The sequence below is a fragment of the Acinonyx jubatus genome, chromosome B1 (assembly GCF_027475565.1).
Source record: "Acinonyx jubatus isolate Ajub_Pintada_27869175 chromosome B1, VMU_Ajub_asm_v1.0, whole genome shotgun sequence".
NCBI classification, from domain to species: domain Eukaryota; kingdom Metazoa; phylum Chordata; class Mammalia; order Carnivora; family Felidae; genus Acinonyx; species Acinonyx jubatus.
This window is the reverse complement of record NC_069382.1, coordinates 156,900,301-156,912,515: the sequence shown is the minus strand read 5'-3', so window position 1 is coordinate 156,912,515 and position 12,215 is coordinate 156,900,301. Positions and strand designations below refer to the sequence as shown.

At 49.4% G+C, this 12,215-nt stretch overlaps 1 protein-coding gene across 6 annotated transcripts in view; it reads left to right on the top strand.

Moving 5' to 3' along the window:
• Nucleotides 1-12,215, top strand: part of CRACD (capping protein inhibiting regulator of actin dynamics) — a 277,503-nt gene that overhangs the window by 247,289 nt on the left and 17,999 nt on the right. For all 6 annotated transcript variants that reach the window (XM_027057177.2, XM_053217326.1, XM_053217327.1 and 3 more), the window contains 4 exons: nucleotides 1,840-2,004; nucleotides 4,664-4,732; nucleotides 7,154-7,336; nucleotides 8,015-10,808. In XM_027057177.2, coding sequence (XP_026912978.2) covers nucleotides 1,840-2,004; nucleotides 4,664-4,732; nucleotides 7,154-7,336; nucleotides 8,015-10,808 — 3,211 coding nt within the window. The remainder of the gene's footprint in view (nucleotides 1-1,839; nucleotides 2,005-4,663; nucleotides 4,733-7,153; nucleotides 7,337-8,014; nucleotides 10,809-12,215) is intronic.

The window sequence follows — 12,215 nt, the reverse complement described above, 5'->3', positions numbered from 1 at the left end:
TGCAAGGCTGAGGGGGAGCTGGGCACGAGTGGGTGGATTTGGTACCCTTGAGTTCAGAGGGGAAACAGGCATTTCCCTCATGGGATTCCCCTGCCAGGGAACTTCAGCAAGGTATTAAGAATGCTGCATCATCTCTTTATTTCTGCCCCTATAAGAAAGAAGTGTTGATGTCAAATTTGTGAGAACCTGTGGAGTGCAATGCAAATAACACTGAATATGGTTTTAGGAGACCTGGATTCAAATCCCTTTGGGGCCACTCATTCTTTCCATAAGCTTGGGCCAGTCACCTCTCCCCACTGGATCTCTGACATTTTTTGTAAAATGAGGGGTCTGGACTATGTGATGGCTATTGCTCTTGGCAGCTCTATGGGATTAAATATTAGCCAAATTAAAGATAAATATCAAATAATGCATTTTTTTCCTTCCTTCCTTTCTTTCTTTCTTTCTTTCTTTCTTTCTTTCTTTCTTTCTTTCTTTCGTCCTTTTTTTCCTTTTTGAGGCATGACAGGACTATGAAGCCCAAGTACCTAAGATGTAGAGCAGTAGCTCTCATCCAGAGGCAATTTTACCCACCCCCAGGGGACTTTGGCAACTTCAGGATACATTTTTGGATGTCTTGACAGGGAAGGGATTGCTACTGGCATCTAGTGTCCCAGAGGCCAACGTGCTGCTAAACATTTTACAGTGCACAGGATGAGCTCCCCACACAAAAAAATCATCTGGCCTACAATGTCAGTAACGCTGAGGTTCAGAAACCTGCTATAGATCAAGGCAAGAGTTTCTATAGTATATTAAATCTAGTAGTCTCTCAGGTGGCCACGGCATGCCCTTTCTTCTTCTGGAATGTCATTCATTGTTTTCTGCTGCAGCCCATTAAATATTTTGCCCTTTCTTAAACTATTATACATTTTTTTCTTCAGGGAATATATTTCTTTTCTAATCTGGCTTTTCTTTAATTCTAAATACTATTTGTTGTCCTCATTTCTATCACCTGTTCCCCCCCCCCACCCCCTGCCCCAAACACACACACACACACACACACACACACACACACACACACACACTTCTAGCTACCTGCCACCAGTAACAAATCCTTCCTTGGCCCTTTTCCTTCTGGCTACTTCTCTGTTTTTTCCCCACTGGGCACTTTCTGCCCTGTAGTTCACAGAGCATAGCTGCAGCAAGGCAAAAAGAAGTCCTAGTGGCAGGACAGACTGTTCCTGTGACTCCCATGACTTTGGCATTGATCATGGAAAGACTTGCCAGCATTGGGGCCTTCTTCACCCTGGTGCCCACTGTGACCAGAACATGATGTTCAAGTGAAGGCCTGATGAGGAAGGTGGCTGAAGCATAAATATTCAACAGGAATGTGTCCAAGAGAGGCTGGAGGGTTCCCTCATTACACTGACCACAAGAGTCTTGATTTTCCCCACTGGTTCCTGCATTTCATGTAACTATATTCTATACAATTTTTATACTCTTAAGAGACTTTTTTAAAGAAATTTATAGGTTAATCAAAAAATTTTTGTCATAACATATATCCCAACTTTTGGTTCAGAAATATGGCCTCTCTACCCCTGGATAATGTTGATATCTCCAAGAAAGAGGTGGCTGGATGAAAAAGCTCATGGCTTGAAGGTGGGAAAGGAAAAGAAAAGAAACTGGAAAACAAATTCACTTATCACAGGACTGCATCATGGCTTACTGGCATGGTATTTAGTCTAGAAACGTTGTGCACAGAATATGCCTCAATGCCTACTAGATATGCTGGGGCCTCTGGTTGCGGTTATTGTGAACTGCTTCACTGCTTCAGAACGTCTTTCTTTTGTTTTTCTCCAGCGACAGTTGAGCAAAAACATCAAGTTTGGGCAGCCACCACCCAATGCCATTCCCATGAAGAAGGCAGACAGTGGCGAGGCTACCTTAGAAGAGGATCTATTCCTGACCAGTCCCATGGAAATTGTGACTCAGGAGGACATCATCCTGTCAGACACGGAGAACAAAGTAAGGCTCCTCCTGGGAATGACTTCTTGCTAATACGTGTGGGGAGGACGTCAGTCAGTGAACAGGGGCATCCGATAACTCTTGGGTCTGCAGTGGAAGGAAGGAGTATGCAAGAGAAGCTTTCCTGATGAGTCGCCCAGGGCTGGAGGGCACTTCCAGGTCAGGTGCCATGATCTGCAGTGAGGGCCACTTGGAGGAGGGAGAGGAAGAGAAGACATGCCCTTTGCGCTCTTCACAGTGTCTTCCACTTGTTCTTCAAGACTCGGGTTGACCCACCTCTTCTGGGAAGCCTTACCTGGCCTTACCCCCAGGCTGTGCTGTCTCCTGTGTGTCTTTGCTGTGTGTCCTTAGTGCCTCTCACACATTCATACTCATCTGTGTCTGTCCACATAATTGTTTTCTCTCCATCTCTAAATGTTGAGTTCCTTGAGGACAAACTGGATCTTACACATCTCTGTCTCCCTAGGACATAGCTAGTGTTTACTTAGTAGCACTGAATAATTACTTGTCAAATTGGACTAATTTAAAGGAAAACAAGAAAGAAATAGGTTCTTAACAAGACAGGACATATCAAACTGGCAATTGAAGTTTACTTAATGAGGAAAGAAAGTCATATTGGTCCAGCATTGTCTTATCTAAATTTGGTCTTTTGACACTTGGAAAGAGACACCATGAACATATCCTGGAATGAGAGTCCTTCCAGCAGCAGAAGGGACCCCCCTCAGGCCTCTGGTGGGGAAGGAGGAAATGCCCCACCAGTAGCTGGAGCAGGGAGCTCTCTGCTGAGTCTTCCAGTCTTGGCAGAAAGCATTCTTTGTGCTCTGCCTACCAAGGTGCCTGGACTTACCCTGGATGTTTTTAAAATGGACGTGGCCCCAGAGGTCATGCTTGTTATCAGCTAATATGTCATAGAGCAGTAAGAAGGAGAAGTGATTAACAGAGCAAAGTGAAGAAGGATAGAACAGGCTGGTCCCCTGCTGTTGCCCACCTCTGCCTGGTCCTCATGACTCCTGGTTCCCACACAAGCAGGTGTCAGGTGGTGTGCTGGGTAAAGTGGAGACCGCGAGGTCCAAAACCACTCTCTCCAATCTCTCAGTGCGAGCGGCAGCAATGGCTGTCAGCCTTAATGCAGGGATTGCCCAAGGACTGAGGCAAATGTCCTCACTATTACTGATGGTCTAATACATGCAACAGACCATGGCCTGAGGGAGGAGGAGGACCATTCGTTCGGCAAGTGCTACCGCAGCTATAGATTAGGGGTGCCTCTGCATGGTTTGCATTTTTTTAAATTTTTTATTTTAGAGAGAGAGAGAGACAAAGTATGAGCAGAGACAGAGGGAGACACAGAATCCAAAGCAGGCTCCAGGCTCTGAGCTGTCCTCACAGAGGCCAACATGGGGCTCAAACTCACAAACTGTGAGATCATGACCTGAGCCAAAGTCAGTCACTTAACCGACTGAGCCACCCAGGTGCCCCTGCATAGTCACATTTTAATGAGAGTCAGATGGCAAGTCAACAGATATGTATAAAGATAATAACTTATTTAGTAAATGTTATAAGTATAATAACTTTGGATCAAGAAAAATGCTTCACAGGAAGTAAAACAGAGTGGTGGAAAAGTGAGTAACGTGGAGGGGGAGAGGTCACTCTTTAGGTAAGGAGGTCAGAGCAGCCATGACAGACCTGGCTATGGGAGCTGTGTTCTAGATGGAGGGAAGAGCAAGTCCAGAGGCCCAGGATAGGACTGAGGGTGTCCCACGAGAAAGCAGGTCAGTGTTGTTGGCTGGACCGTGATGGGGGGCAAAGGGAAGATAGAGCGAGGTAGGGAGGCCAGAATGTACAGAGCACGGGAAAGGGATGATTCTACTCTGAGAGTACTAGAAACCTCTGAGTATTTTAAGCAGGACAGTGACATAATCTGATTTTTGTTTTCCAAAGATGCTTCTAAGTGTGGTGCAGAAAATGGGCTGAGGCAGGACAAGCTATTATTGCTCTGGAAGGGATGATGAAGCTGTGTAAATATTGGCCACACAAAGTGGAAGGTATATTGGGCCATCAGAAAGGTGCAGGTGATGTAGTGTGGGCATTCCCAGGGCAGGCGAGGTGACTGGGCTGGGGATCTTCAGCCTTTTTCTTCTTCTGTCCTGAGGGGTTTTTTTTTGTTTTGTTTTTTTCGTTTTTGCCTCTGGTCATCCACCTTCTCAGCCCAGTCTTTTGTGCGCAGAATTGGTAGGGCCTTTGTTTTTTCTCACAGGGAAGAGGTCTGGCATAGAGGTGAGAGGTCCGGCAGACAAAGGGGGTGGAAGGCAGTGAGCATAGCCCACCGCTCTGAGGTCGGAGGCCAGGTGTGTGACACAGCCCCGCTTCCCAGGTGGGGTGGCTAGAGGGCGGCACCTGGACGCTCTCAGCCGTGGGGAAGCACATCAGGGACTGAGGTTAGACACTGCTCACATGGAAATGTGTTGAACTCAGGAAAGGAGGAAAGCACACATTCTGTGCCTCAGGAGTCCTTGTCTGGACATTAGCAAAGTCCCCACTGTGACTTCTGCTGGCTCTGTAAAGCCAGCTGCGGCCTTTTCCAGGCACAGCCCGCATCTGGTTATCTGCCCAGAACTTCCTGTTCTGGCGTTTGACTTGAGTGCTCTCTTTTTGGTTCCAGCCCAGTGATACGCCAAGTTCTCGGAGTCCTCCGAATCTGCCTGGAGCCAGAAGTGAGATGGAAGAGAAGGTAATATGATTTGAAGTTACATATTTAGCTTCTTTACTTGAACTTCCATTTCCATTCTCTCCCCCGCTTTTTTTTTCGATCCGCTGTCTCATTTTTTCCATTCATAAATGCCACCTTCATCTATTACTTTAAATTCCTTCAAAACATAACCAGTGGTAGATGTAGAGTGTCTGTTTCCATGGCAGCGCACCTGCTGGAACTGAACCCTGTTCTGAAAAAATAGCCACCTCCCAGCACGTACATATTTGAACACTTACACGTTGGTCATTTTCCTAAATGTACCAGGTACTTCAAGACACTGTTAAGCCATTGAAAAAGACATTCCAGAACACCTGAAGGTACCCAAGTCTGTAAGGAAAAAAGTGTCCTTCTATTTGGAAATGCAAAGTAAGGGGCACCTCGGTAGCTCAGTCGGTTGAGTATCTTAATGCAGATTTCAGCTCAGGTCAGGATCCAGGTCAGGGTCCTGGGCTCAGCCCTGCACCCGGTTTCATGCTGAGCATGGAGACTGCTTGAGATTCTCTCTCCCTCCCTCTCCCCCCCCTCCCCCCCTCTCTCCCTCTACCCCTGTCCCCTACTTGCATTTTCTCTCTCTCTCTCTCTCTCTCTCTCTCTCTCTCTCTCTCTGAAATTAAAAAAGGAAAAAATGCTTAGACATGCAAAAGCAAAAAGACCTTAGCATTTTTCTACTTGTATGTATTTTTGTTTTTTAACTTTTCTGTGTTCTGTTGAAACCTGGGACTGCCTGCAGGAGTCCAGGGAACCCTGTGGAGACCATGTGCACCCCTCCAGTAGAGGCCAGTCCACTCCTGTGAGCACTCTTCACTTGCATAGGGACTCAAGGGTCCTTCCAGGGACTGGTACAGTGAGCAGAGTATGTCCCTGAGTCTTCTGAAGGGGATGGCTCAAGACAGTGCCACCACCCAGACAATGAAGAAGCCCAGCTGAAATGAGTAGAAATGAAACCTTGCATTTAAGTCTCAGCTTCAAGTGCTTATCTGTGTCTTCAATCTACCACATTTGGCTCTAACTCCTTTTATTCACGCATCTAGTAGGGGATGGAAATAAATGTTTGATTTGTCTCTTCTCAACCACAGTTCAGAATTTGATACCTATTATAAAGATAACCATAAATAAGTGAAAGCCAGGAGCCCAAAGGCTGGAATTATTTTTCCTTACTACTGTGCTCCTTATCCTAAGTTATTATTTACTGAGCATCCATTTTGCTCTTGAGCTGGCTTGGTCCTTTATATTTTGTGCATAAATATGGAAGGTAATTGCAAAAAGCAAAGCTGCCAGCTAAACCCCACTGGCTCTGCACTTACAACATGAATGCCAACACATAAACCCTGGCCTCTGTTCATGCCTCTGTGCCTGAGCTGCTGGCACCAGACCCGCAGATGGGGCCGTGAGCGCCCTCTGCTGCACGTTGGCGTGGTATGGCTGTGAGCCCTCACCTTGCTGCTTGCCTTTAAAAGCTCAATAGTTACAGGTGTGTGGCCCCTGGGTTGAGGCTGATCTGCGGGTGTACAGTTTGTCTGAGGTGGTGGCTCCTAAGTGCGTGCCATCTGCATTACAGCGCTGCAGTCGTGCCGTGAGGACCTTCCCTTTCCCCCAGGGGGGGCACAGTTCTGCCCATCCTTTTTTTGCCAGTCAACTCTGTGTTCTGTGGCTTTGGAATGATTGTGCTAAAACATTTTTGCAGGTAGCAATTTCATGCCCTAGGCATAGATGTTATACTTCCTTGTTCCTTCATTCCTCCAAACAATATTTACTGAGTACTTGCTAAATGAGATTTGCTGCTTGGGCAGAAAGGGAACTGAAAAGATGAAAAAGACATTTTCCCTACTTCAGAGGGTCTCAGGTAGAGGCTGAGGGACGTTTGCAAGTGTCTTATAGAGTCCTTAGTATAGAGATGAGCTAGTCCAGGGCTCAGCAAACCATGCTTTATTTTAGGCTTTGTGGCCATAAGGTCCAACCTAGATACCCTCCTTTGTTCTGCTCTTCCTTTGTAGCACAAAAGCACTAAAGACCATGGACAAGGGGTGTGGCTGTGTGCTGACAAAACTTTATTTACCAAAACAGGCTGTGGGCAGGATTGGGCCTCCTGGCTATGTTTTGTCAACCCCCCTCATCTAATCTGACCCCCCCCATATTATTCAGAGTAGGAAAATCAGTCCCTGAAAGGTTAAATGACTGTTTTGAGTTAATGCAAAAATCATTGGCAGAAAAAATAGTCAACGTCCTGTTTTTTGATGACAAAAGCAGTGCTCATCTCTCTGTCCCAGTGCCTCTGTTCACAGCAGCCCCCGGGCCAGTCCAGGCCTGGCAAGGTGCAGGCCCCAGCAAGTGCTGCCATTCCAGGACCCCCCCGACGGTGTTCTGATCTGGACTGACTCTGTAGTTTAATCTCCTCTACAGGTGGCTCCAGTTAAACCATCGCGGCCAAAAAGGCACTTCTCTTCTGCTGGAACCATCGAAAGTGTCAACCTAGATGCCATCCCCCTGGCCATCGCGCGTCTGGACAACAGTGCTGCCAAGCACAAACTGTCCGTTAAGCCAAAAAACCAGAGGGTGTCAAAGAAACACAGGCGACTTGCCAGGGTATGTAGCGCCCATCCCAGCTGACCAGGCAGATGCCCTTGCTTGCGGGCACTGATTCTACCTGGGGGGGGCGGGGGGGGGAGGGGGGTTGGTGGTGGTGTGAGGGACCCATAGAAGCAACTAAGTGTCTCCCATCAGGGACCTGGTGTGTTGCAATGAACAGGGGGAAGCAGGCCCATCTACTGGCTCTTTCTAACTTGGTGCCTGCCTGGGGCAGGTGAGCCTCAGAGTTGAGGGGCTGCCTTTTGAGGGGCTCTAGACACCTTGCATTTGCTTTGCCAGCTCTCTTACCGTGGCTCTGCCAAAGGTTCTTCAATTTGACTGGTGTGGACTTTGAAGTCACAAATTTCAGGAGACGTGGATGAAGTGCAGCTCTCATTTTTTCTCATCTTTCTAATGCTGGGCTATTGGTTTTTCTCTTTTTATTCATTTGTATTAAGCAAAAGGCATTTGAGAATGACCAATAAAAGGGCCGTGGAGTAAACATGAAGGTGATATGTTTTCCTCCACTCTCACAATTTACTCTTGCTGTGCTGGCCTGGGTGTACCTATCTCTATACTTAGGAACAACTGCACTTTCTCTTGAGATTAAGAGGGTCACCGACATTGTGAATAGGGTGGGTAATGGTTGCCTGTGCAAAAGGAAAAGGCTAATTATTTTGTCCTTACCAATGTTAGGATCGACTGCATGAACAAGGTAGCCTTCCGGGTCAGCTGTCCCTGGACCAGAACGGACACCCTGGAGAAGGCAAACCAATTTGGCATGAGGAGGAGCCAGAGCTGCTGGACTCTGAAGAAGAGAAGAGATGCCAAGAAGAATACTGGCTAGAACTTGAGGCCAAGTGCAAACGGCAAAAGGCTGAAGCAGCCGAGAGGAGACGTCTGGAAGAGCAGAGACTCCAGGCCCTGGAGAGGAGGCTTTGGGAAGAGAACAGAAGGCAAGAGCTCTTGGAGGAAGTAGGCGAGGACGAGGAGGGAGACGAGGCAGAACTACAGCTGGAGGCAGAAAAGAGGCAGCACCAAGAGGAGAGGCAGAGACTGGAAGGGCAAGGTGCCCAAGGCCAAGAGCGGAGAGAACAAGAGGAAGGAAGGCACCTGGAGGCCCAAGAGCAGCCGCCACGCACACAGCAGGAAGAGCAGGTGGTGTGGAGCGGGCAGGAGGCCGACAAGCAGCAGGAAGAACAAGAGGAAAGAGAGTTGAAGGAGCTGGAGGAACAGAAGCAGTTGGAGGCTGAAGAGCAGCAACAAAGGGAGGAGGAGCTGCGGCTGCAGGAGGAACAGCAGAGTCTGGAGGAGGAGCAGAGGCGGCTGGAGGAGCAGCAGCAGCGGGGGCGGGAAGAGGAGGAGCACCGAGAACGAGAGGAGAAGAGGCAGCAGGAGGAGGAGCAGCGGCAACGAGAGGACAAGCTTCACCTGCAGGAGGAGCAGCGATGGGAGGAAGAGGCAGCAGCAGAGAGAAGGGCAGAACAGGGAAAGCGGGAGGAAGTGGAGGTGCAGAGGCAGCAGGAAGTGGAAGGTCGAGAAGCAGCGAGTGTGCAAGAGGAGAGGTGGCAGCCACTGGACGTGGAAAGGAGCGCAAGGAGCCCAGTTCAGGTGGACTTTGCAGGGAAATCAGGCAAACGAGAGCACCTGCAACCCGAGAAGCAAAGAGAACACTCTGAGGAGTCAAGGATTTGCGAGAGGCAGAGCCAGGAGGCTGAGCCATGCCGAGAGCAGCAGGCACAAGGCAGGGATTTTCCCGGGCATGGTCGTCGTGCACGTCAGGAAAAGAGACAAGAAGCTAACATGCAGCCTCCCCGGAAACAAGAGGCGAAGGTAGAAGAGATGCTGGCTGCCGGGGAAAAGAAGGAAGCTGCCGCTCCAGAAAAAGACAGGAAGGTGGAGGAACTTCGGTGGCAGGAAGTGGATGAGAGGCAGACCACGCCCAGGCCCTATACTTTCCAGGTGTCATCCGGAGGGAAGCAGATTCTCTTCCCCAAAGTCAATCTGAGCCCAGTGATGCCCCTGAAGGACGCAGGACTTGCCTCTGCCCCCCAGGAGCCGAAGATCCCCAGAGCCAGCCCAGCCTCCCATGCCTTGCCCTCCTCCCTGAGTGTCCCCCACACAGCCATTCTGGTCACGGGAGCACAGCTCTGTGGCCCGGCCGTCAACCTGAGCCAGATCAAGGACACAGCATGCAAGTCTCTCCTGGGCTTGTCAGAAGAAAAGAAGCACGTGGATGTCCCTGTCCTGGAGAACCCACCCCGAGCATCTGTCGACCCCCGGTCAGGGAACGGGAAGGCCAGGCCCCCCCAGGAGTCTCCGAGCAGTGTGGCTGCACTAGCCGAATGGGCTTCCATTCGGTCCAGAATTCTGAAGAACACAGAGAGTGAGCAGCGCGTTGATAGAGACCAGTCTCGACCAGGTGAAGAGCACACTCCCAGGGGCCGATGTGATTCCCGCGGGAACCTCCGGAGGATCCCCCCAGTAAATGCAAAATTCTCTATTATGCCTGCTTGGCAGAAATTCTCAGATGGTGGCACCGAGACCTCCAAACCTAACACAGAAGCAGAGAGCATTAGAAAAAGACCTGTGCTGGGACCCAATGATGGGTCAGCTCCCCAGCCCCTGGCTACTTATGAGCACCCAAAGGGTACAGAGAAACTGGAGCCAGCAGACAGCACAGAGGGATGCAAATTTGCCAAAGACCTCCCATCTTTCCTTGTTCCAAGCCCTCCTTACCCTCTACAGAAAGCAGTGGCCCATGCAGAGCCCATGATCATTTTGGACAGTGAGACCATCAGTGGTATAGGAAAGGCAGACCCCGCAACGCCTGGTCAAGAGGAAAAAGCCTCACCGTTTGGGATAAAATTGAGAAGGACCAACTACTCCTTGCGCTTCCACTGTGACCAACAGACAGAACAAAAGAAGAAGAAAAGGCACAGCAGCACCGGGGACAGTGCTGATGGTGGGCCACCTGTACCAGGAAGTACAAAAGGAGAGAAAGAGACAGAGGGTGTGGCCCTCAAGCATGGCCTGTCCCTAACCCCTGAGAGGAAGCAAGCCCTGTCCACCTGGAAGGACTCTGCTGAAAGAGTACACTCTTCTCCTGCAGCCCAGCTGGGGCCTCAGCCAGTTGCAGAGCACGACAAGGTGGCAAACAAAATGCCATTGGTGCAGAAGCCAGCCCTGGCTCCCAAGCCTGCCGGTCAGACTCCCCCCTCCTCCCCACTCTCCAAACTGAGCAGGCCCTACCTGGTAGAGCTGCTGGCCCGCCGGGCAGGGAAGCCAGACCCGGAGCCTGGCGAGCCATGCAAGGAGGGTCAGGAGAGCAGGGACCTCTGGCCGCGGTCACCGCCACCCCCAGAGAAAAGGAAGGCACACAAGAGGGATGAGGAGGAAGTTGTAGAAACAGAGAGGAAACTTGGTTCCTCGGCCCTGTCTGCTGCTCGGCCAGAAAAGCCTTCCCAAACTCCTGAGGCCGGGAGGAAAGGTAGGTATGGGTAGGTGCCCCCTGCCTCTGTCCAGCTTGTCTGTGTCCTGGCAGAAGCCACAACTGCCCGGAGCTGGAAGCAGGGCTAGTGTGGGAGCACGTCCCTTCGCTGTCATAAGTCGTATTGAGGCCCTTTTCTTTTTCTGCTCCTTTAGAATTTTGGAAATGCTGACTGTGCTACCTGCCTGCAGCTCATACTGTTAATGATACTTACAGAAGTAATAAGTTCCAGGTGCTGACACTTAGACTAACACACTTTCAGTTGACAACGGACATTGAAATACAGTCCTAATTAACAAAGAAGCCCTTAATCCTTATGAAGGAGCCTCACAGTGATGATAAGACTGGGGTTTTCTAGACTAGTCTGTGTTCTAGCTCTGGGCAGTAAAGGCACTAAGGTGGGAGGTTAGGGGACTTTCAGCAGCAGCATCGGCCTTGGGAGCTTCTGTGTGAATGATTGACTTTGGCTCAGTTTTATGCAAAATGCTGTGCAAATGTGTCCCTGCCCCCACCAGCTTACCACTGTGAAGCCTTTTAAAAAGAAATCTTAGAGCTGCCCTCACTCAAGGCTGCCCCTCGTGTTTCTTCAGACTATCGGTTTGGGACAGTTCAGTGATCACTTGGATTGGCTTTGGGGTCCCTGAGAACCTTCATCTAATTCTTTTTCTTTTCTGTTTTGTTGAAGTAAAGTTTGGGTCATATTCCAGGAAGTTACTTGCATGTATCAGAGAAACTCTCCCCTGAGGTTTATTAGGAAATGCTGCAAGCCTTCTCTTGTGTTTAATTGTTTAGATTTAGGGTGATTTTTGCGGAGAAAAGATCTGTTTCCTGAGCAATAGTGGTTTGGTTACTTGCCTTATGGAAGACCTTATTGTCCTTTTTAACCACGCCTTAGACCAGCATGTAGATCACGCTTCCGGACCATTTCTCCCGAGTGATTTCTGTTTGTCCTGCTGAGGAGCCCATTTTCATCATTCTTTGTGTTTTTGTTTTGTTTTGCTTTAACCTTTTTGCTGGGCTGTGGGGGAATGCCATTGTGCACCCTGCAAGCCTGTGTATAACTGTCCTGGGGGGCTCAGTCCATTCAGTGTGTCCAAATCTTCATTTTGGCTCAGGTCACGATCTCTATGAGATGGATCCCGGCATCTTGCTCTGCACTGATGGCATGGAGCCCACTTGGGATTCATTCTCTCCCTCTCTCTGCCCCTCTCCCACTTGTGTGCTCGCTGTCTCTCTCAAAATAAATAAACATTAAAAAAAAAACAGAACAAACAAAAACTGTGCTGACTCCTGGGTGGCTCAGTTGGTTAAGCATCTGACTCTTTTTTACGGTTCAGGTTGTGATCTCACGGTTTGTGAGTTTAAGCCCCTCTTTGGGCTCTGCACTGACAGCACAGAGCCTACTTG